The sequence below is a fragment of the Telopea speciosissima genome, chromosome 9 (genome assembly GCF_018873765.1).
Source record: "Telopea speciosissima isolate NSW1024214 ecotype Mountain lineage chromosome 9, Tspe_v1, whole genome shotgun sequence".
In the NCBI taxonomy this organism is placed as follows: domain Eukaryota; kingdom Viridiplantae; phylum Streptophyta; class Magnoliopsida; order Proteales; family Proteaceae; genus Telopea; species Telopea speciosissima.
The window spans coordinates 29,626,313-29,651,237 of NC_057924.1; the positions used below are offsets into that span (position 1 = coordinate 29,626,313).

At 38.9% G+C, this 24,925-nt stretch overlaps 1 protein-coding gene across 1 annotated transcript; it reads right to left on the bottom strand.

Moving 5' to 3' along the window:
* Positions 1 to 4,336: 4,336 nt before the first annotated feature.
* Positions 4,337 to 9,407, bottom strand: LOC122638814. Its single transcript, XM_043831662.1, has 4 exons — positions 8,864 to 9,407; positions 8,012 to 8,743; positions 6,424 to 6,542; positions 4,337 to 4,573 (listed from the first exon to the last, which is right to left on the bottom strand). Exons 1-4 carry the CDS (start codon positions 9,405 to 9,407, stop codon positions 4,337 to 4,339), a joined length of 1,632 nt encoding a protein of 543 aa, XP_043687597.1.
* Positions 9,408 to 24,925: the final 15,518 nt, after the last annotated feature.

Sequence of the window (24,925 nt, forward strand, 5' to 3'; positions counted from 1 at the left end):
CATTTGAAATTCCATATTGGAAATGGGAACATATAAGCATGGACTTTGTCACTGCACTACTGAAGACCCCTAAGGGACATGATTCAGTTTAGGTAGTGGTAGACCGTCTAACCAAGTTGGAACATTTCATTGCTTTCTCTATGAAGTATTCTTTGGAGAAGTTGACTCAGTTGTGTATTGATGTGATAGTCAAACTTCATGGAAGTACCAATTTCAATAGTCTTAGACAGAGACCCAAGGTTCACGTCCAAATTTTGGAAGAGCCTACATAAAGCCTTAAGGACTGGACTAAAGTTTAGTACAACTTTTCACCCGCAAAAAGATGGACAGTCAGAGAGGATCCAACACTTGAAGACATGTTGAGAGCTGGTGCTCTAGACTTGAAAGGAAGCTGGGAGAAACACTTGCCTCTAGTTGAATTTGCATATAACAATAGTTTCCAGGCAACCATTGGTATGACCCCATATGAAGCATTATATGGTAGCAAATGCCGATCTCCTCTTCACTGGAATGAGGTTGCCGAACTAAAAGTTATGGGATCAGAATTGATACAAGAAGCTCAGGAGAAGATATAGCTCATACAGAAAAGAATCAAGGTAGTGCAAGACAGACAGAAGAGCTATGCCAACATAAAAAGGAAGGAGCTGGAATTCAATGTGGGAGATAGTGTTTTCTTGAAGATTGCACCAATGAAGGAAGTAGTAACATTTGGCAAGAAAGGGAAGCTTAGCCATAAATTCATTGGTCCGTTCAAGATTTTGCAGAGGGTCAGACCAGTAGCTTACCGACTTGCACTACCTCCAACTTTAGCTGGAATACATGATGTCTTTCACATCTCATTACTCAGGAAATACATTGCAGACCCATCACACATCTTGAGTTATGAACCGTTGTAGCTAAGAGAAGACCTATCCTATGAAGAAATCCCTATTCGGATTTTGGATCGTAAAGAGCAAGTCCTACGGAATCGCACTATATTATACATGAAAGTTCTTTGGAATAATCACGGCATTCACGAGGCTTCGTGGGAAACGAAGATGATATGCAGAGAAAGTATCCAAAACTTTTCACCGATCCAGGTATGTAAATTTTGAGGACGGAATTTTTATAAGGAGGGAGGGATGTAATACCCGTGCCCAAAATGCGTGGGTAATTTGGACTTTTCACCTTGTGTACAGAATCTGTACCAGTGGTGGACCAATGAAGGGTGGAATTTTTGGTTGATTAGCACACTAGAGGTATATATACCTTACTAGTATTTTATTAGTGTAGCATATGCTTATTTATTTATTTCCCGGTGCAAGATTATATATAATTATTTTTTAAATATATTTATTTATAAGCCTATTAATGTGTAAGTTGATTAGCCTAGTGGTTAGGATCTTATAAATAATAAAAGAGGTTTAAGGATCAATTCTAGATGGAAGCCATTAAAGAGAAACTTTATTTTTATTTTTTTGGACTTATAGGTGGGTCCATTGATTTACAAAAAAAAAAAAAAAAAAAGAAAACCATGGGAGAAGAGCTCAACCACGTGAACGATCTATCGTTCACCCAGGAGATTGTGGTGAGAATTAGAGAGAGAAGGAAACAAGGAGAGAATCGTGGAGTCAAAGAAGAAATAGGAAAGAGGGGGGAGTTGCAGTGAAAGAAGGAATATAGGGAGGAGAGAATATAGGATATAGCAAGAGAGGGAGGTTCCACGCATGAATAAAAATAAGTCGGGTAAGAAAAACATTATACTATTATAGAAAAATATTAGGCAAGAAATTGAGAAATGATTAAGAATCTATAAAATGTGCAGGGAAAGATCTGGGCTCCTTGGCACATAAGGTGACCAATCACTTCGACTTAAATAGGTTCCTTGTCACCTAGGCATCAACCTGGCGTTATCTTGACAACTATGTACAATAATACAATATTGATTCTTATAATTACATTACCTCATCTAAGATAGTCCTTATGCAATTAAATATTTTATTTTCTCATATGAATCAATTCAAATAAAAATGTGATATAATCGTCGAAGTCAATAGAGCATGCTTAAAAAGAGCTGAAAATCTTTTCTCTTAATTTTCTCTAAAAGATTATTAATACTACTGTATTTATGTAAGTAAAAACACCCAAAGATGCGAATTCTGTGGAGTGCAATCATAGTCATGGGAAGAAGATAAAGTTCACTAGGGTTCTAAGGAGCAAATGGGGAAACAATCCTTTGTTCATGGGTTCTTACAGTTATGTAGCAGTGGGGTCGAGCGGCCATGATTTTGATTTAATGGCAGAGCCATTGCCACAAAGTAGCAACAGTGACTTTGATGAAGGAGCTTCTCCTCCTCTTCAAATTCTATTTTCAGGGGAAGCTACATACAGAACACACTATTCTACAACCCATGGAGCTTATTTCAGTGGTCTAAGGGAAGCTAATAGACTCCTACAACATTATCTCTTGCACCATTAAAACAGTAGAATTCTTAAAAGATCTTCTACTCAATATGACAGAGCAAGAGTGAAAGGGAGATGGGTTGGGTATTATTATTTTTTTTTCTTGAAAATGTATTAAATTAAAGAATCTTCTTTTAGATCTTTATAATTTGGGGTTAAATTCCTTTTTTTTTTTTTTAAATGTTGGATAATTTTATGTGGGAGTTTCTTTTCTTATATGATCTTATGATCTTCAAAGCTAAGTTGGTTGAGAAATTGAGATCATGTTTGGCATTTGTATATTAGAAGAAAAAAAAAAAAAAAGAATTAAAGCAAAAGTTAGAGCTTGCTATCTCAATCTCATCTAGTCAGGTCTCTCTCACTCTCTGTTTCTTAATTCCTTTAATTGGACAGGATCCGATAAACCCGGCCCTTTCCAGGTTGGGATATCTTCCTTTTCTCTGCAAATTTTGTTGGCAATTGCCACAGCTTAGTAAGAGGTGACATGAATGAAAGAATAGCCATGAAATACCACTTAAAAAGGGGTACAAGGAACTGGTGATGTAGTCAGTGCACCCCCAAAGGTCTGATGTGGGCTAGCTGGAACTTCCTTTGTTGGGAGAAGGAAAAATGAAAATGACTAGTCAAGATCAAAGGAGCTTTTCATATTGAATAAAGACTCCATTATTTGTTTTAGTTTTGGCACTTACCTCCTTCCAAAACTCACAAAGCTGTCTTCTTCTTCTTCATCTTCTTTCCTCTGCAATTCTTATGGGTATTTCAATTCTGTAAATCTTTTTTGTTGATTTTATGTACAAAAGTGCAGAACAATCTGTCATTATGTCCTTTTCTGATTCAGCAATCTGTGATAAACAAACAAATGAGAATCTCAATTCCCCCAATATCCCTGTCTCTCCTCCTTCCCAACATGATGTTCTCTTTCTAGGGAGACGAGGGAGAAGGGGTTAAAAAGATCTATATGACATTAGTTGTAAAGAAAGCATTGATTAAGGACAGAAATTCCACAACCTCCACTTACCTCTCTCACCTCCAAAACAAAGAACTTAGGCTCAAGTAGTCCAAGTAACACTCATTTGGGTTATTAACTGGTGGCTACTTACTCTGGTGTAGTCACTAATCAGAATGATTATGTTCTAACCATCTGAAAAGAAATTAAATTTTGAGGGTAAGTACAAGAATCACTGTCACCATCATCACCATCATCATCTTTCCACAGCATTAGAGTTTCACTCTCAGAGAACAGTTGGTGTCACTGCAGGTTATAGGTACAAGTATAGGTATATTATTGGTATCAGTGTCTGCCGATATTATACAAATAGTTTGGAATTGGATCTTGTCCGGCCAGTATCGGCTGTAATTTTAAAATTGAATTAATTTCTGTCCGATACATCCACAGCAACTAGTAATTAGAGCTAGGTAATTTCTAATAAATCCAATGATCAGAATTCAGAACCGAACAAGATATCAGAAATCTGACATCCTAAACACACTTAGAAACAAATAGAACAAAGATGAAAGTAAAACCTATTCTATTTTCTTTTTCCCCACCTTTTTTTTATCAAAACAAATCCAAATTAGCTCAAATTCTACTGTTTTCACTTTTCACCATCACAAAAATTAGTCAGAAAAATATCTTGGTTACCTCAGTCAAACGATGGATGACTAGCAGGATTTTGCTATTGTGAATTATCTTTCCTGGTTGATTTGAGTTGGCTGATTATGCATTGAACAACCTGGTTTGTGTACTATGATTTGTTTATAGGTTCTATTGATTTAACTGAGGATAAGGACAATCCTCTTTTCGAAGTTTGAGATGCGTAGAAAATTGTAATTTCAATTGAGGAACTAAGAAGTACGTAAAAAATATGCGGATTTGTGGTGATAACTGGAAGGATTAAGGCTGACTGAAAGGTGATGTCCTCTCTGAATCGGCAGTAATGTTGATCATGCATGTCTTTGCCACATTACATGGTATTGGAATGCACCTTGGATTGCGAAATCCATGGTTTTGGAACCCATCTTTGAGTGACTTACAAATGCCATACAGGTCCTCTATGGACAGTGAAACATGCAATGAACTCTCCTTCTTTGTTTGAGAATGTTTATAATGATCAACTACACCCATATCCCCCTGCAGGAAAAGTTGAACTTTTAACAGAATGTGGAAATTGGTAAATAGACTGCTTGAAGCCTGTATCTATTCTAGGATCTACTCCAGCCCCAATGCCACTCCCCACAAATCCAACTCCAGCCCCAACTGCATCCAGCCATCAAAGAAAAAGAAGAAACCCAGATAGAAGTTGGGTATTATCCATGTCCCCCAAAATCCGGACACTACTCTGAGTGGTTGTCCTATGTCCCCCACCCTATCACTCCACCTCAATTCCCCTACCCTTCCTTCCTTCCTCCCTTTTTTTTTTTTTTTTGGCAAACCTCCTTCCTCCCTTCAGTAGAGCTAAAAAGAGAGCGAGCATCGTCGAGGAATAAGTCCCAATCATATCTCATAACCCATGTCCCCACCCCACCCCGGCTTCCAACTTTTGTTTTCTCTCTAAGTGTCTAGTCTCTCCCCCTATTGTGCCACTGTTTGTTGTCTCCATCCTGAGAGGCCTGCCTGAAGATGGAAAGTGAATGGTTAGAGCGTCATGTCAACCTCACACTCTCTCAAAGGGCTCTTGGTCCTTGTGCCAAAAGCCAACTACACAAAGGGTACTCCTCCGCAAGCAAGCTACCTCAGCCCACAGCTTAAAAGGTCTCTCTCTCTCTCACTTCTTAATTTTCAGTCCATACGACCATACCCAGTAGTAGTAGTACTGTAGTATGATATATCAACACCCCACAGGCCATAAAGCTCTATAAAGCTCCATAAAGCTCATGCCCTCAAAGCGATGCCGATGACGATCCCCATTAGAATTCCAGAAATCAAACACATCTTTTTTGGTGGTCAAACGAAGCAAAAGAATCGAATAAACGAAGATGGAAGAGAGAAGTAGAAAATACTCTCCCCCCTCAAAGATCAAAACTACATGTTCATACATATATAAACTACATAAGCAAATCCAAAGATAAACACAGAATGAATCGAAGCAGAAACAGAGAGAGCGAGAGAGAGGAGAGTTAAAGATTAAAAAAAATAAAATTTAAAACAACAGAATTTAACTACAAAAACCCTAAACAAAAGAATATTGGACAAAAAACTTGAAATACTAACAACAGATCAAAAACAAGAACTAATACTTTCTGACAAATCAAAATATGTAAGAAAAAAGCAGAGGAGAAGGGTTCAATGGGATCGAACCTTGTGGGACTTGTGAGAATTGGTGCGCTGATTCATCGTTGCTCTGTCATTTGAAAGAAATTTCAGAGAAGTTTGACGGTTGAGAGAGGAAAAAGATTTGAGAGAACTTTGAGAGAGAGATGGAAAGAGTGGGGGAAACGAAAAGGTTTTTGAGAGAGAGAGATGGAAAGCACGGGGAAGTGAAAATGATTTTGGGGTTTTTTTCGCTGAAAACTATTACTTTATACAGCATTTATTTATAAACACTGTTGTATTGTGACATACAATAGCATTTCTTTGAAAACGCCGTTAAAAAAAAAATGGGAAATTTACACATACCACCCCTGAGGTTTGACGAAAGGATATTTTCACCCCCCAGTTTTGGAAAATTCTGCGTACCCCCCTGAGGTTTGCGAACGATAATAAATAAGTCCATTCCGTCAATTCATGACTAATACTGTTAAAAATTAGACTTGAACTGACGGAATTGCCCTTCTAAGAAGAACTCAAAAAAAAAAAAAAACAAAACAAAAACAAAACAAAACCTGCAACTCATCTTCCCCAAAATCGATTGGGGAAGATGAGTTGCAACCATCCCAAAACATTTGCCACTCAATCACTCTTCTTCAACCTCTTTGCCTGAACCGAATCATCACCATCTTCACCATCACTCTCTGCTCCACCCTCAAACCCTAACCCTAAACTCTGATTTGTTCACCATCACTCTTGGAAATGGGCATCTGACCATATCCAATTCTGTTAAGAGCAGCAACTAGTGTGTCGTAATTGCCATCAAAAGCATTAGAATACACATTTTGCCCATCTGTGACAGAGTGAGATGTGCCATCAAAAGCACAACTAATGGATCATTTTAATTGCTAATAGACCCTTTTAAATTCATACTCTGTTATTCAACAATGGATTATATGTATTGATTCTTGGGATGTGTATTGAATTCATTCTGAAATTTGGGAAAGCATTGAAGAACCAGTTCATTTTCGTACCCTTGCAAATAAAAAATAAAAAAAAACCTGATTGGGGAAGATGAGTTGCAGGTTTCAATACCCTTTCTTCTATGGGACTGAAACCTGGAGTTTGTTGCGTGAGATCTTTTGCTCTCTCATCTTTCAGTTCTCTGCGATGCTGAGGTCGCTCTTATCATCTTTTCTAACCGAGGAAAGCTTTATGAGTTTTGTAGCAGTTCTAGGTATGATTTCAGATCTATCGCTCTCATAGTCTCATATGCTTTTGAAGCTTAGCGCGCAATTAGTTTATCTGATTTGCTTCTTCTGAGCTTGGATTCTAATTTCATTTTCAATTCCTTGATAAAAAAGCATGCTCTTTTTCTCTAAGATTTGCTCCGAGATGTTACTTTCTTCAGTTTTCGAGGTTTTGGTGGACTCCGCTTGTGAAAAATATCTACTTTTTTTTTCCATCGTTTCCTTTTGGCTTCTGTTTTCTTTAGCTTTCCTTCATTATCTGTGTTGGATAATGATATTGTGAGATTCGAGTAAGTAGATGGAACCTTTTTGTTATTGTTTTCTGGTTCTTGTGGATCTGTTAATCCATTTTGTGTATCCTTTGGTTATTAGAAATTTAGAATGGATTTTTTTTCTTTTTCCCTTGGCCGTGAATTTCGAGGTTAACCTATAGTTTTAGCATCCTGATTAGCGTATGTGCAATATATTCTTTCTCTTCTGTCTTCCTTTTTGGCTTTACCAAGGCCTCTTCCGAAGAAAAGCTTTCGTTTGGTAGATCCTGAGTTTTCTTTTGCCGTCGATGCTTGGTCGGTTGTGCAGGACAGAGAAAGTGAAACAGAATCATCTAAGAACCCATCTAGAAGACGATCCAAGAGGAATCCCAAATCCAGCTTCATCGGAGAACAAAGAAATCTACAGTAGCATCAACAACCACAAACACCGGAGCTGAAGAAGCCCAAGTTGAGCAAACCCAGTAAATCTGAGTCACTGGCAGAACGTTTTGGGATGGTTGCAACTCATCTTCCCCAATCGATTTTGGGGAAGATGAGTTGCAGGTTTTGTTTTGTTTTTGTTTTCTTTTTTTGTTTTTGGGTTCTTCTTAGAAGGGCAATTCTGTCAGTTCAAGTCTAATTTTTAACAATGTTAGTCATGAACTGACGGAATGGGCTTATTTGTTATCGTTTGCAAACCTCAGGGGGGTTCGCAGAATTTTCCAAAATTGGGGGTGAAAATATCCTTTCGTCAAACCTCAGGGGTGGTATGTGTAAATTTTCCAAAAAATATAAAACCTCGATGCACATTCTCATTGTACCATCCTTCTTTACAAAAAGCACTGGAGCTCCCCAGGGGGAAACACTTGGTCTAATAAAACCCTTGTCTAGTAACTCTTGTAATTGCTCTTTCAATTCCTTCAACTCAATAGGAGCCATCCTATACGGTACCTTTGAAATCGGCACCGTGTCGAGTAAAAGTTCAATACCGAACTCTACCCCTCTGTCTAGAGGTATTCCAGGTAAATCCTCCGGAAAGACATCTATAAAATCACACACTATAGGTACATCAGTTATCAACAATTCTTTGGCTGTAGTGTCATGAACTGCTGCCAAGAATCCTTGGCAACCCTGCCTTAGCAACTTCCTAGCTTGTAAAGCAGAAATCATCATTGATGGTGGTGCTCCAATCTTAACTCCAGAAATTTTAAATTCTGGTTCACCAATTGGTCTTAGAACCACCAACTTTTCAAAACATAACACACTGGCATGATAAGTTGTCAGCCAATCCATCCCTAGTATTACATCAAAGCCTTTCATATCTAGTAACACTAGGTTGGCCTCAAGTCTCTTCCCATTAATATCTATAGCACATAACTCATAGATCACATCAGTCTCTATAACATGTCCAGAAGGTGTAGACACACACAACGGACAATCCATATTCTTGGGTTCCACATCCATCATACTGGCAAACTCATAAGAAACAAAAGAGTGCGTAGACCCCGAATCAAATAAGACATAGGCAGGCATACCAGAAACACTCATTATACCTGTCAACCATAAACATAGACATGGAACATAACATCATTTATACATCACATTCTAATATATCTTAGTATAGAACATGATATATATATCAATAATATAATAGTCATAAGAAGAAGTTATACCTGCTACCACTGAAGGTGAAACTTCAGCGTCCTTGGTAGTCAAAGTATAAACTCTTCCAGGAGTCTTTTGTTTCTGGTTTTCCATCACTTTCTTGCCAATATGCTCAGTCTTCTCAGGCCATTGGTAACCACCACCAGACTTGCAGTCTCTTGCATAGTGTCCACTCTTACCACACTTGAAACAAGTTGTTGTACCCATCAAGCATTCTCCCTTGTGGCTCTTGCCACACTTGAGACATTCCACTCTGGATCCCTTATCTTGGGATCTCTTCTTTTGGTTTGTCACCCACTTTCCTTTAAAGTTATATGGCTTGAACTTTTTCTTCAGAGTCTCACCCTCAGGTTGGGTGTTCCCTTTGTCAACTACTTCATAGATCTGGGCCTTCTGAATGACCTCAGTGTAAGTCTTCAACTGAAATGTAGCCACTGCTTTTCTAACATCAGGCCTCAATCCTTGCTCAAACTGTTCAGCCCTCAGCTCCTCAGTAGCCACCATATGCGGAGCATACTTTGACAGTTCTTCAAATTTTCTTTCATAAGCCATCACAGATTGGCTTCCTTGTGTGAGTTGTACAAACTCCATCATTTTCTGTTTTCTGACACTGGGAGGAAAATATTTATTGTTGAAAGCCACCTTAAAATCTTCCTAGGTTATCACCTTCCCTTCAGCACATAGAATGGTCTTTGTCATCTGCCACCATTGATCAACTTCACCTTGTAGCTTGTAGGCGGCACATAAAACTTTCTGGGCATCCGAACACAGCAGGAACTCGAATAACTTCTCCATTTCATGGATCCACGTCGTAGCAATAGATGGGTCCGTACCTACACCTTTGAATGATATAGGATGTAGCTTCTGAAAGTCCTTCAGTACGCTCATATTTGTGATTGTCGGTTGTACTAGCATATCGCTACCACTTCTAGTGCCTAAATCAAAAGCCTCGATCCCAGGGGATGCTTCTTGAGTAGGTTCTTGTTCAGGTACCTCCTCCTCTTGAACAGGCTCTGCAGCCGCCTGTCTTCTAGTTCTCTTTCCATTAGGCATTTCCTGATCAATAAAATCATTTCATCTTAGAACCTAGTTAAAGATCCTAAACATCAAAACTCAAAGAATTTATCTCGAAAGCCCTATGCCAACAGGTTACAAGTCTACAAAACCCTTAACTCCGCTCTGATACCAAGTTGTCATACCCCCAGAACGACTAGACCTAGTGGGGCCCATGACACCGGATCTAGCTGGGGTCCAAGCATGTTCAACTTAAACATTCCCTAAAGAGTATACTATGCACAGATTATAAACATTCATTAGGGTTAAAACTCCATAGCTATCATAGTAAATCCATTCATTTGATCTATGCCATAATAACTATTAGAGTGTTAGCAGAAACTTTCATGGGTTAGGGACACCAAATTCAAACCATTAAACCATAAACTATTCATCCACCCCATGTTCCCATCCATTGGGTAGTAACACTGTTGGCATCTATCTTTGTATATTACAGTCATCCACATGGGATACAATCTTAGAACATCATTCTTATAAAGGTCTAGACAATCATAATAATGACTTTAACTACACTTGGAGAATACCGAGGTCAACTTCAGTCTGAGTGATCCTGCTAGATCACAATTCCTTTTCCTTTATCTTTAGCTCCTTTCTCTGTAAAAACATTCATAACAATAGAATGAGCTTGATAGCCCAGTAAGTATGATAAACAATCCTTTATAACAAAACTTATACATAATTCATAACCATTTACTAGGGTAATAAGCATCTTTCACTATTTCCATTATTTTTCATATCAATCATATAATACTCGTCTTTTATTCTTAGCCTTAGCCTCAACTCCTCATTGGAAGTGGTATCCCCTCATGCCGGGCCGTGTCTTGGCTAACCTCAACGCCTCTCAAAATTTTTGTGTCGGGTCATGTCTTGGCCTTAGCCTCAATGCCTCTCAAACACCTATATTTACCACTCCGAGTCGTCTATCGGTTTAGGCTTAAATTTTTGTTCTCACTTAAACTTGATCTTTCATCATGCACAAGTGTACTTTCATAACAAATCTTAGGCCTATCATGAATACAATTATAATACATAGGCAGCATCTTATAGTTGCCAACACTATATAATCACATACTTTCTTTCCATTTTTAAACTCATTCGAATACTAAATCATGCACATGTAAAATTCTCATTTCCATTATAGCATACACATCTATCATGTACTATGCATACAAGGCTTACAAATAGCATATAACATATATTCATTTATCCAATTAATCATTAATACATATAAACATACATTAAGTAACTACGCATTCCATTATAATCATGTATCATTACTTACCGTTCGACGCTTCCAAGACTTCCAAACTTTAATCCAGTTCAAGTAGTCCTAACTTCATAAATATCTTCCTATTCAAAGCTATTTTCAAGTCATTTCCAGAGCACCTGGGTTATTGATTCCTTCATAGAAAAATTGTATTTTTGAGTCTTCTAAACATAGAACTAAAAATCAGGTCATTTTCTTTTAAAATGATTGAGTTATGCCTATTTTACTGAACAAGGGTCATTCTGTCCCTGTACCCAGAATTCTACCCGGGGGTTTACGTACCTTGACTTTGCATACAATTTTACCCCTATTTAGGAGCAGAATCTGGGATTGAATCCTTCTTTAATACTTTTCCCCCATATGTCTATTTTACAACCCAACTTGAATCATTCATTTTCAATTTATAACGAAATAGATATGCCCTCTGGACTGACCAAAGGTCATTCTGCCAAAGCAGGGTATCCGAATTTTTATGGGATAAAACAAGGGGTAAAGATCGGAGGTCTTAGCCTCACTCCATTACATCTATACCATTCTAATTCTAGAATATAATGGTTTACGATCAAATTCTCATTAATCTATAAAAGGGACTCATATGAAATCTAGTTAGATTATACAATAAGAACAAAATAACCAAACTTACCTCCCCAATGTCAGTTACACATCTATGGAAATCCAACACTTCTTTAGATTCATTCTTTTCCTTAATCCTTTCTTCAAGTTCCAAGGGTTCATCACATAGACCTTCAAATTTGCATTATAATTTCTTCAATGAATTAGTAACCTAGCATTAGAATTATGTAATCATGCTATTAACACTAACAATTCTCTAAAACCCTTTCTTGAGAACAAAAATTAAACTATTAACATAGGCTTTCTTACCTCCAAATTATGTGCATGGATTTCTTTATTCTATTAGTCTTAATCCTCCAAAGCCCCTTCAAAATCATCATGAAAATCCTCAACTCCACAATCTTCTAGCCAATTTCCCCTCTTTCTCTATTTTTCCTTTTTTCTCTTCTTTCTTTTCTTTCTTTTCTTTCTTTTCTTTCTTTTCTTTTAGAAATGCTAAGGGAATCTTAGGTTATGGGCTCACCTCCTCCCCCTTCCACGATTTTTCCTTTCCTCTCCTTTTTTTTTTCTTTTATTTTTCTTTCTTAGAATGTCTCTCTCTCTTTCTTAACTTTATCTCACTTGAAATCTCACGTATGCCCCTCCATTATCTTCCTCTTTACTACTTTACCTCCACATTAATTTACATCTTACTTGAAGTCTCCTTTATGCCCTTTCAATATTTTTTTCTTTCCTATTATATCCTCTCATTAATTTATATCTTACTTGAAATCTCCTTTATGCCCTTCCATTATCTTCTTCTTTTCTATTATATCCCCTCATTAATTTATATCTTACTTGAAATCTCCTTTATGCCCTTCCATTATCTTCTTCTTTCCTATTATATCCCCTCATTAATTTATATCTTACTTGAAGTCTCCTTTATGCCCTCACTTAAACTCTTCTTTTCTTTTTGTAACTTTCCCATTAAACCCTCACTTAAATTCTTCTTTTCCTTTTGCTCACAACCTATAGTGAATTAGTATTTAGAATCTTTCTAGTGAGTTTATAATGTCCTTGTTTTTCTTATTTCATTGAACCAATTAGTAACTCACAAAGAACTAACATGAACCAAATATTAAACCATGAATCTATTAGTGAACCAAACACATATTTCATACACTTTAAACCATAGTTTATACTTATAAACCATAGTATATAAAGATGTACCATAGTGTATAAAATCAATACATAGCCTATATAAATAGGTCAAGGGTTATAAAATTACCTAAATACCCTCACATAGCCATACATGACCAACAATTAAACTCATGCTCATAATTCATTATAAAATTTGTAAAAATCATAAATACATGAAATCTTACCATGAGTTAACAATATCAACAAGAAAATCGATTCCCTACCATCCAGTCCAGTCATACGAAAAAGATAAGACAGTAAACCAATATAAAAATAAAATTCTTGGGTCGTGGTATTAAAAATTACTAGAGTAAGATGGAGCTAGGAGGTCAGAAACGGATCGTTACGCTACCTGACCGTTGCTTATATATATATATATATATATGTTTGTATATTTGCTTTGTAAACCAAAACATAACTATGTACATATACATATATAAAGAAAATAAAAAAAAAATGATAATTTGTTTATTACTTAAGATCCTAAAATGATCTTTCGCCCTTGCAAGGCACAATTCTGCGATGAAAGAACTCTTTGTTGCTCGCTTGGGACTGTTAGGCCGACCGGTTAACTCGGGCCGACCTCCACCAGTCTCTATCCTCTTCATCCAATAGAAGTCTTAGCCCATATTCTAGTCTTGCAAGGCAGATTCCAGTAAGGTCACTTCCTCTTACGAGTACCATGGATCTACTAGAGGTCGGCTCTTTAGAAGAAGTTTTGAGTCAAGAAATGATTAGCATGCGAAGAGAGATGACTGAGATGAAGCAGCTAGTTACATAGATTGTTTAGGAAATGCAAAGTCAGCCTTGAGGGGACAATGCACAAATCCCTAGAGAACCTAGGGTGACACCAATAGCCAGAGCACATCCCAAAGTCGTGATTGAGGAGGAAGAAGTTGTGGTCATCAACATCCCCATAGAGTCCCCCTGAAACTAAAAGAGAGAAACAAATGAGAGAGAAAGTTGAAAAATTAGAGATTGTTGTGCAAGGGAAAGCAGTAGCCAACCCAGAAGATGATTTGTTCTTCTTCCCGATGGGGAGAATACCTGAAGACTTCAAGTGGAAGCTTGACAAATTTGACGGGATAGGGGACCCCAAAGCCCACTTAGATATCTTCTGGTCAAGTCATGGGAGCATACAAAAAATCAAATGGGTCAAGCCTTCCTTTACTCATTGGCTTGATCAGCTCTGAGATGGCTCAATTGGACCAGAATCAAACTCAAACCTGGTCGGCGGTGGTGAAGGAATCCACCAAGCAGTGTTCTTACAATACTAAGGTAGAGATCACTCGACGTGAGTTGGAAACCTTAAGGCAAAGAGCCGACGAAGGATTTTCTAATTTCTTTATGAGGTTCCGCGAGAAGGCATCTAGGATGTGGAAATGTCCGAATGAAGCAGAACAAGTGGAAATGATACTAGAGAACTTGCATGGAGAGTACTATGACCGCCTCTATTGTCAACACATCAAAACCTTTAAAGCACTCATAGCTATAGGAAAGCGAATTGAAGACAAGCTCTTCAAGAGAAAGCAAGCTCAGGCTTCAACTAACAAGGCCTCTGGATCTTATCCTAATAAGAACAACAAAGTGGGAAGAGGAAGGGTCCTGAAATGAACACGGTCACCGCTGTTCAATAGACGAAGAAGAAGATTTCACCGACAGCCACTACATTCGTGGTTATCCAAGCAGAACAGCCAGCTGCTTTTAGATAGTTTACTTTTGACAATATGACTCCTACTCGCCTCTTCTTATAGCTCAAGAGGGAAGAGATGCTGGATGTCATACCACCAGGACATGTAGATTTGGCCAATCCACCTCCAGAATATAAGCTAGAATTACACTGCTACTATCATAATCAGAAAGGTCCCCAAACTGACAGATGCATACACCACAAACATGCCATACAAGACCTGATTGACACAGAGAAGATAGCATTGAAAGTGGAACAACAGCCCAATGTAACTACTAACCCTTTGCCAAACCACGGGGTGAATATGTTGCAAGCGGATGTCAATTGTGAGGATCCGACGGTCCTAATTCAACTCGTGAAGCAAGAACAGAGGCTGATGGATTCTCAAATTTATAGGGCTATCCTAGCAGCCAAACTAAGGAGTGTGAGAAGAAAAGAGAAGAATTGGGGGCGCTAAGGTAAAAGTCGAATGAAGGATTCTCCGACTTTGTTAAAAGATTTTATGAAAAAGCTGAACAAATACTACCTCACCTAATAGAGGAAGAGCAAGTAGAGATAATCCTAGAAAATCTGTATGGAGTGTATCATGAATATTTTTACCCTCAGTGGCGTGAGATACTGGAAGCATTCGCCACCCTGAATGGGTCGCTTGATGAAGATAAACTTTACTCTCCGAGATCATTCATGGAATCTATGAAGGCCTTGGAAGAAGGGACAACGGGTTTAGACCCAACCACTCTGATTCTGCCCATAGGAGGTCCCTTGAAGGAGTTAAAGAGAATTTGGAGGAATAAGGTGCGTCTCATGTGGCAGATGGACCTCCCAGCAGAAGCAAGGACCAAGATCAGTAATTTTGTAATAGTAATATACAAAGAAGAGATGATTGAAAGTCAGCCAACACCATTTCGTGGCCGAAGCCTATAAGCTCGGAAGAGGAGAGCGAAAAGGATGATGGTGTGTGCCTATTGTGCAAGAACCAACTACAATGGAAAGTTCAAAGATGGCATGCAGCGATGTGAAGGAGGGAAGGGCTTAGCCTCTAACCACCGAACGATGAAACTGGAATATCTAGAGAATGGGCTAGATAGCCTTGGACCTTATGTGCAATTGAGAAAGTTCAGGTTCACCGACTATGAGATCAGTTATATGACATATGTGGAAAACTCAGAAGATGAAGAAGAATTCACTAACCTAAGAACCAATGGCAGGCAAAGATCAACCCCCCAAGCGTGGGCGATGAGGAGGATGATTTACTCCTATTTGAGGAGCTTCTGATCCTACTCAGCAGCCCATTCAACACTTTCCCTCCCAAGAATTTCATGAGACATGGCCCTTGTTTGCATCAAGAAAGATTGAAGAAGGCTGCTCCGTCGACACTGCCTCCTTCGAAGGTATTCATCTTAAAGAACTGTTTCAAGAGCTAGGTTGGGAATCTTTACTTCACCCTCTTGAAGTTTGTTACCCCACTCTGGTTCGCTACTTCTATAATAATCTTCGAATCAGTGGCATGAAACAAGACTTGAAGCTCTCTTCATTTGTCAATGGCGTCACCATTGAGCTTTCCATCGATGAACTTACAGCATTACTTCATGTTCCTACTACCGGACCTTGTATTTATTGGAATCTGAAGTACACCAATTTGGAGACTTAGTCAATCATGAAGATATTTATTCAAATATTCTCACCGAATATCAAGGCAATGAATCATCCGTTCCAATCGGTCAACTCAAGATGGTTCCTCATGTCATATATTATATTATTCAACATAATTTTATTCCAAGAGGAGGAGACCAAAGCAAATGCTTGACCCCACAAGCTTACCTCACATATTGTGTTTTCACCGGCACTCCAACATGCCTTCCCTACTTTATGATGAGGTACATTGAACACATTGCTAAACCATCTCGGAAGACCAATCTTCCTTATGGCCACCTTCTCACCCACATCTTCAACTCCTTCAATATTGATCTTTCTAGTGAAGTGGAATCATCTGAAACTTCACAACCCATCTCTAGAATTGTTTTTCATAATATCAATATTTTGGACCCTCTTGAAGAATCGGGCGGTGAAGAGGAGGTACCACCAAGATGTCAACAACGACCACAAAGGTTTGTACCGGACACTTTTCAAGATTGGGTTTCCAATATTGATGAGTATTTGGATGAAGCAAACATCTGATTGGTGGAACTCGAAATGGGACAACAACATATCCAAAAAGATGTTTCTTCCCTCCGCCAAGATATGAAGACCGGGTTTGATTCTCTCAATTCTAAACAAGAAAGCATACTCACGGTAATTCGTTCTTTGGCTCTCAACCTTGGACATCTCCCATTTGATAAATCGGGAGCTACTCCTCAAGCCGGACCATCTCATGGTGTTGCTCCTCAAGGATTTATTCCCTTTATTCCTCCATTTCTGGGGATGTCCTCTCAAGACCCAAATGCTCCTCCGGAGTGATTTTGCTTTGTTCCCCCCCCCCCCTCATTTCTTTTTGATAATGCCAAAGGGGGAGAGAAAATTGGGTTTATGTTTATGAGTTTATGATATGCTATCAAATGTAATTCTCTTTTGATATTAATGCAATTATTATCTTTTGAATGCAATTATCTTTTTATCTTTGAATATATATTGTCTTGATATTTGTCTCTTGATATTTTATTTGTCATCATCAAAAAGGGGGAGATTGTTGAGGTAAAGTCTTCACACACATCATCCATTATGGTTTTGATGATAACAAATAAGTCTTATACTAACTTGTGTTAAGTTGTATAGAGAGACCTCATAAGAGAAGAGCATCAAGTAAGGGGGAGCACTTAAGCACTTAAAAAAATTGATGCACCAAGACAAAGATTTCAAAGAGTTTTAAAGATCGCAACCCAAGACAAAGCAAGCTTTCAAAGACCCTTGAAGTGAAGACCACAACTCAAAGAATCCTCTTCAAACAAGTTCATGGAAACAAGACCTTAAAGCATTTGTTTAAAATTGTATTGAGATGTATTTATGTTAAAGTCCATCCTCAAATATAATGCACACACTCACGCATACATACATGTAGTGTGACCCTATGAGGTATTTTTAGATACTTCTTACTTGGACTAAACCTAAGCAATTGACCCCAACTTGTCCAAATAAGGACTTAGCCATTTTCAGCAGAATCAGCTGATCCGGCATACCGAATGCAGATCTGGCATGCCGAATCATAGTCCAGCATGCTGAATCATGATCCAGCATACTGAATTGTCATTTGACTATTATGATTTAGCCATTGCTCAACGGATATATTCCATGATCCGGCATACCGAATTAGGAAATGACATACTAGATTAGGACAGATTAGTATTCGGAATTAGCAATAAGTCTTAGATGCCTTGAGCACCTTTGCCTATAAATAGGTAAGCTTAATTAAGCTAATCACAGTTAATCAAAGCGAATCAAAGGCATCAAAATGACATCGGTACTTGATCACTCAAAGCATTAAGGTGTGCACTCTTCATCAAAGCATTCATTCAAGTACATCCCCTCTCTAATTACTCCACCTCAATTAGCTTCAAGCTTCAAAGGTGAAAAGTAGTTTTATACATCTAAGGTTGAGGTAATCCTGATCTTAGTACTATTTTATTTTATATTGTTGTTTGAGTCCTCTTGCTCGGAATCAAGAGTAGGTTGAGTCCTCTTGCTAAAAAATCAAGATTAGTTGTTATTGAGTCCTCTTGCTCATTTCTCAAGATTTGTACGAGTTCTTTTGCTCATACTCAAGATTCGTTTTAGTGAAATTCGCTCTAAGGTGAGAGGAGTGGACGTAGGCAAGTATTGGCCGAATCACTATAAATCTTGTATGTTATCTTTGTTTTTTGTTTATATTTCATTGATAATTTGTTTATTTTTTGCAATTTGTGTCCCTACCTTCACCTATTCACCCCCTCTAGGTGAATTCACATGAAGGGTGTTGCAAGACAATGGTTCGTGTACCCAAAGCCACGGTCACTTTCTACCTTCGTGGAGTTCAAACGAGCTTTCCTTGCACACTTCATGAGCAACCGACTCCACAAGAAGACTGCAGCCAATCTTTTGGCCACTAAGCAATGCCCTGGTGAAACAATCTGAGGCATTTTTACCAGGTTTAACAATGAAGCATTGGAGGTATGGGGTTTAGACCCGATGGTAAAATTCCAGGCCCTACGTAGTGACATCAAGTACGTTGAATTGAAAAAATCACTGATCATGGATGAGCCAATAGAAATGTATGAACTCTTCACACCCTGTGAGAAGCACATCAATGTTGCAGAAGTTCTTGCAGCTGAGCAAGAGAAAGAGACTAAGCCCTGGAAGAAGAATCAAGAAAAGAAAGATTCCCAATCTAGAGGAAACAACCATGAAAATGACCAAGATCAGAAGAATCCGAAGTGAAAGAGGGATGATCGGGCCTGGGTTCCAGGAGCGATTCAAAGCTGGAGCCAACCTACACTGCTCTAACCCATAACCGAGCATATATCCTTAATGAAATTAAGAATCATATGACTCTGTGCTGGCCCACTAAGATGGTCAAGCCTACGAATGAGCACATTAAGAACAAGTATTGTAGATTCCACCAAGATCATGGTCACGACACGGAGGACTACAGGCAGTTGAAAGATGAAATAGAAGCCCTCATCTATAGGGGCCGTTTGAGTAGGTTTGTGAAGATGGAGAGCGATGATAAAAGGCAGGGGAACCATCCCCGAGAATCTGAAGAGAGAGTGAAATACCCTTCTTCATTGGAAGATAATGGTGACAGATCAAATCCAATAAGGTGCAACCGTCATACTGAAAATGTACCCTCAGAGAGATAGCCACAATCTTTGGAGGTCCAGGATTGGGGGGACAGTCCTCCAATTTTAGGAAAAATCATGCTCGGAGCGTGTTTCAGGTTGAAGTTCCAAATAAGAAGAGAAGATTCAAGTAGCAAATAACCTTTTCAGATGAAGACTTATCGGGCATTCAGATGCCACATGATGATGCTCTGGTGATCAAGATGACTATAACTAATTATTCAGTGCCCAGAATACTTATGGATAATGGAAGCTTGGTTGATATCCTTTACTATGATGCAATTGAGAAGATGTAATTGAAACCCATGATGCCGAAGAAGGTAGAATCTCCACTTTACGGATTTAATGGATTCCCTGTGCAAGTGGAAGGCTCCATCGAGTTGTTGGTGACTGTGGGGACTGAACCCCTACTCTCCAAAGTAAGGATGAATTTTTTGATGATAAAGGTTAATTTCACATACAATGGGATACTTGGCTGACTAGGCCTCAATGCCCTGCAAGCCATTGTCTCCACTCCCCATCTTGTGATGAAATTTCCTATCAATAAAGGTATAGGGGAATGTGCTGGTAGTCAGTTAACCTCCAGGAAATGCTATCAAGGCTATCTAAGGATAAAAGGAAAGGAACCACAAACGTTCCAATTCACACTTGAGGATGCTCGCGATGATAAGAAGAGGACTTTTATGCTAGAATGTCAAGAGAAAGTGGTAGAGGAAGTAGTCAAGCTGCTTGACGCAAGATTTATTAAAAAGGCCATATATCCTGAATGGCTCTCTAATGTTGTAATGGTGCCTAAGCCTAATGGAAAGTGGAAAATTTGTATTTACTTCACCAATTTAAATAAAGCATGCCCTGAGGACTACTACCATTTACCTCGTATTGATTTATTAATAGATGCAACTGCAGGCCACAAAATGCTAAGTTTCATGGATGCCTATCCAGGATATAATGAAATTAAAATGTATGAACCTGACATACTAAAGACCTCCTTTATTGCTGGCAGAGACAATTGCTGCTACAAACCCATGCCATTTGGAGTGAAGAACGCGGGTGTCCCATATCAATGTTTGGTAAACCAAATTTTTCGAGAACAAATAGGGTGCAACATGGAAGTGTATGTGGATGCTATGCTCGTGAAGAGCTTGGAGGCATTTGACCACATAACCAACCTTGAAGAAGCTTTCCAAGTCTTAAGAAAAAGCAAAATGGTGCTCAACCCAGCTAAATGTGCATTTGGGGTAACTTCGGGTAAGTTCCTTGGCTTCATGGTCTCACAAAGAGGGGTAGAAGCAAATCCCACGAAGATCAAACCTATATTGGAAATGCTACCGCCTGAAAGAATAACAAAAGTGCAAGAATTAACTAGAAGAATAGCTATGCTTAGAAGATTTATTTCTGCCTTAGGTGATCGGTGTCTCCCATTCTTTAAAGCACTAAAAAATAGAGTAGGTGAAAGGCATGCAAAAGGAGTAAAGTTTACTTTTGAATGGACAAAGAAGTGCCAAAAGGTGTTCACATATCTGAAGAAATACATAGCCAATCCACTATTGCTGATGAAACCTGATCCTGGAGATGTACTCCAATTATACTTAACAGTTACCTCGATAATTGTAAGCACGGTATTGGTCAAGGGAGATAGTCGGGTACAAAAGCCAATATACTGCCAATAAAGTGCTCTTAGATGCAAAAACAAGGTACAACAATATAGAAAAGGATGCTTATGCTCTGATGATGGCTGCATGGAAGCTAAGACCCTACTTCCAAGCTTATATGATAGTGGTGGTGATGAATCAACCTTTGAAGAAGATTTTGTCAAAGCCCGATCACTCCGGACGTCTAGTGGCATGGTAGGTTGAGTTGGGAGAATTCGATGTGTAGTACAAGCCGTGCACAACCATAAACATGCAAGCACTAGCAGACTTTGTTGTAGAATGCACCCTACCACCGGATGATTGGTTAGCAAAAGGTACTGACCATGAAGACCAAGAAGAGCCTTGGACGTTATATGTAGATGGATCCTCCAGTAGTGCTAGATGCAGAGCTGGACTAATCTTAACAAGTCCAGGAGGATTTGTGGTATAGTATGCATTGAGATTTGAATTTCAAACTACCAGCAATGGAGCTGAGTATGAAGCATTGATAGCTGGCTTGAGCCTTGCAAAAAGCCTAATGGTGAAAAGCCTCACCGTGCATAGTGACTCTCAACTAGTGGTCAACCAAGTGAACAAAGAGTATGAGGCAAAGGAGCAATGCATAATGCAATATTTAGATAAGGTACACAAATTAATGTCTGAGTTTGCTTAGTTTCAAATTTTGCAAGTCCCCTATGCACTTAATACATCTACGGATGCGTTATCAAGGTTGGCCATGTTAGATTTTTCAAGAGCTAGCTCGAACAATATACATGGATATACTCGATATACTGAGCATCAAAGAACCCAAGGATGTAAAGCCAATCCAAGATGATCCATGTTGGATGGACCCACTCATCACATATCTCCAAGGGGGCACACTTTTGATCAACAAAGAAGAGGCTAAGAAGGTAAGGATGAGAGCACCACGGTTTTAAAACACTTTACAAAAAGGCATATGCCATGCCATAAGTAAAATGTCTCAGACCATCAGAAGCTGAATATGTACTCAGAGAGATTCACAGAGGCATTTACGGGCAACACTTGGGGGGCATAGAATTAGCTCACAAGGTAATCAGATAAGGGTATTTTTGGCTGTACCTGCGGAAAGATGCAATGAGTTTTGTACGCAAATGCGTTAAGTGCCAACCTTTGCACCAATCACACGCCAACCAGTAACTGAGCTCACAAGCATTTCAAGTCCTTTACCTTTTGTGCAACGAGGAATGGATATTCTGGGACCATTCCCAAAGACAGCTAAGGTAAAACAGTTCGTGGTGGTAGCAGTTGATTATTTCACTAAGTGGGTGGAAGCATAAGCATTAGCAACAATCTCTATAGTCAACGTATGGAAGTTTTTCCTTCATTTGGTCATTACAAATATGGAATTTCGAGAACCCTTTCATTGATAATGGGAAGAAATTTGAATAGAAATTTAAAGAGTTCAGTGATCGACATAAGATCCAGCTGCACAAAACTTCAGTGGCACATACACAATCTAATGGCTTAGCTGAAGCTATAAACAAAATCTTGCTAGATGGGATTAAAAAAAGTCAGATATAGCCAAGGGGTTGTGGGTGGAAGAGCTACCCAATATATTATGGGCATATCGAACAACCATAAGATTGGCCACTGGTGAAACCCCATTTATGTTGACATACGGGTCTGAAGCAGTAATTCCTGTGGAAATTGGAGAAATTTCACTAAGGGTACAACTCTATAACTCAGAAACCAACAACGAAGAGTTAAGAACAAATTTGGACCTATTAGAGCAAATTAGAGAGACAACACAAGTAAAGAATGCCTCACATCAGCAACAGATTGCACGTCACTATAATGCCAAGGTAAAACCGAGGATATTCCATCAAGGAGATTTTGTACTTCGTAAAGTAGAAGCTTCAGATCCCAAAGCCATGGGAAAGCTAGCACCAAACTGGAAAGGACCGTATAGAGTCTCCAAACAAGTGGCCTCAGGAGCTTATCATTTGGAGACTTTGGAGGGGTACCCATACAACGGTTTTGGAACTCAAAAATTTGAGAAAATCCTACTAGCGAAGGTCAGTCCTCATTTGTTTTAAATCAACTTTGGGTTACTTCAAATGTTTAGATTTCTACATTTAATAAAGGCATCAATCTTTTTGATTCATCTTTATGAGCAATGATTCATTTTTATGAGCAAGTTATTAAGGATTCACATATTGTTAATGATGTGAAAATTATTAATGAAAGTAATGGTCAACCGACTATAATGGTCAATTACACCATAGTGGTGTTTCACAATAAATCCATGATTTACCGACCATAATGGTGTTCCATAATAAATCCATGGTCTACCGACCATAATGGTGAGTTGCACCATACTGGCGATCCACAAAGAAATCCATGGCCTACTGACCATAATGGTGATTTGCATCATAGTGATGAGTTACATCACAGTAAAATGATGGTCCTCAGATCATAATGGTGATTTGCACCATAATAGTGAGTTGCACCACAAAGAAATTCATGGTCCTGGGATCATAATGGTGATTTGCACTATAGTGGTGAGTTGTACCACGATAAGATGAATGGTCTCCCAATCACAAGAAGCAGTCACGCTGGGAAAATATTGCTGAATCCAAACATGAAAAAGAACCAGCAACAGCTAAAGAAGAACAAAGAAAACAACATGGTTGATCCAAGTTGCAGAAAGTTCTTTATTCATGAATCCAAGTTTTTACAATAATACGAAACACAAAACAAGTACATGCCTCGCAAAGTGCTGAAAAGAAAAATGAAGCCCGAAGGAAAGTTTACAGAGGAGCGGGATGCAGATAATCTATTGATGTGCTTGGTTTCCACTAAATGCCTGCTGGCAATGAATCTCCCAGGAAGCAAACATCCCCATGAAGGTCTGTAAAAACCTAAGAAGCGTGTCACCCGAGGGCATCTAAGACCACATGCTCGTGGACACCCATTGTAGAACTATAGAAATGCTACCAGAAGGGGACTATGATCAATAGACTCCTGGAGTACCATGGAGAATAGTCGAACCACCAACTCACTTCACACAGATCCCTATGGTTAAGCTCCATCCCTCGAACCATTAAGAGGTTACCGCCGGTAGAAGGCAACCCCTCTTGGGTCCTCCAGCCCTCTGGTGCCGATAAAGTTGGCAGAGATATCCATGGAAGCATACTAGACTAGGAGACAGACCCCAGCCTAAACTCAAGACACCAAACTTCATATCATATGAAGATCAAAGCTGTGAAGGGCAAGTCATTTGAAGATCAAGGCTAAAAAGCAAAACTGATATCACAAAGAATGTCAAGCCAACGACACCCACTATAACCATAGAAGCAACGACAGTCACAACACTAAAGAAACAGGAGCATTTCAAGAGAAGAAAGAGGATGAAAACCGCAAAGAAGATCCATGGCTCGAGTTTAAAACAGAAGAAGGTAGAAAGTCCTGGACAAACGGAGATGAGGCAATTCACCTATTTATAAAGCAAGGGACGGTCTAGATCAAGAGGCGATCCCAAAAGATGATATTATGGAGTTAAGAGAAGTAACTGCTAGGTGCTACATGGCAGGTCCCCATTGCTCTTGCAGTTCCCAAAGCCTATGAAAAGATTTTAAAAAGATGCGATGGTCCAGCTTCTATTTGAACTTTATTATTAGCATGACAAACGAGGCATCATAGGATAGGACTAATAGGTCACAGGTAAAGAAAGGACCAAGGCATTAAGTATATCACGTTAGAGGTTACAACTGGTATCCTGGTGACTCAACAAAAATTCATAAGTTTGGTGGTCTCTAGACCATAATGGCGAGTTACACCATGATGGTGATTTGCAGCACAAAGAA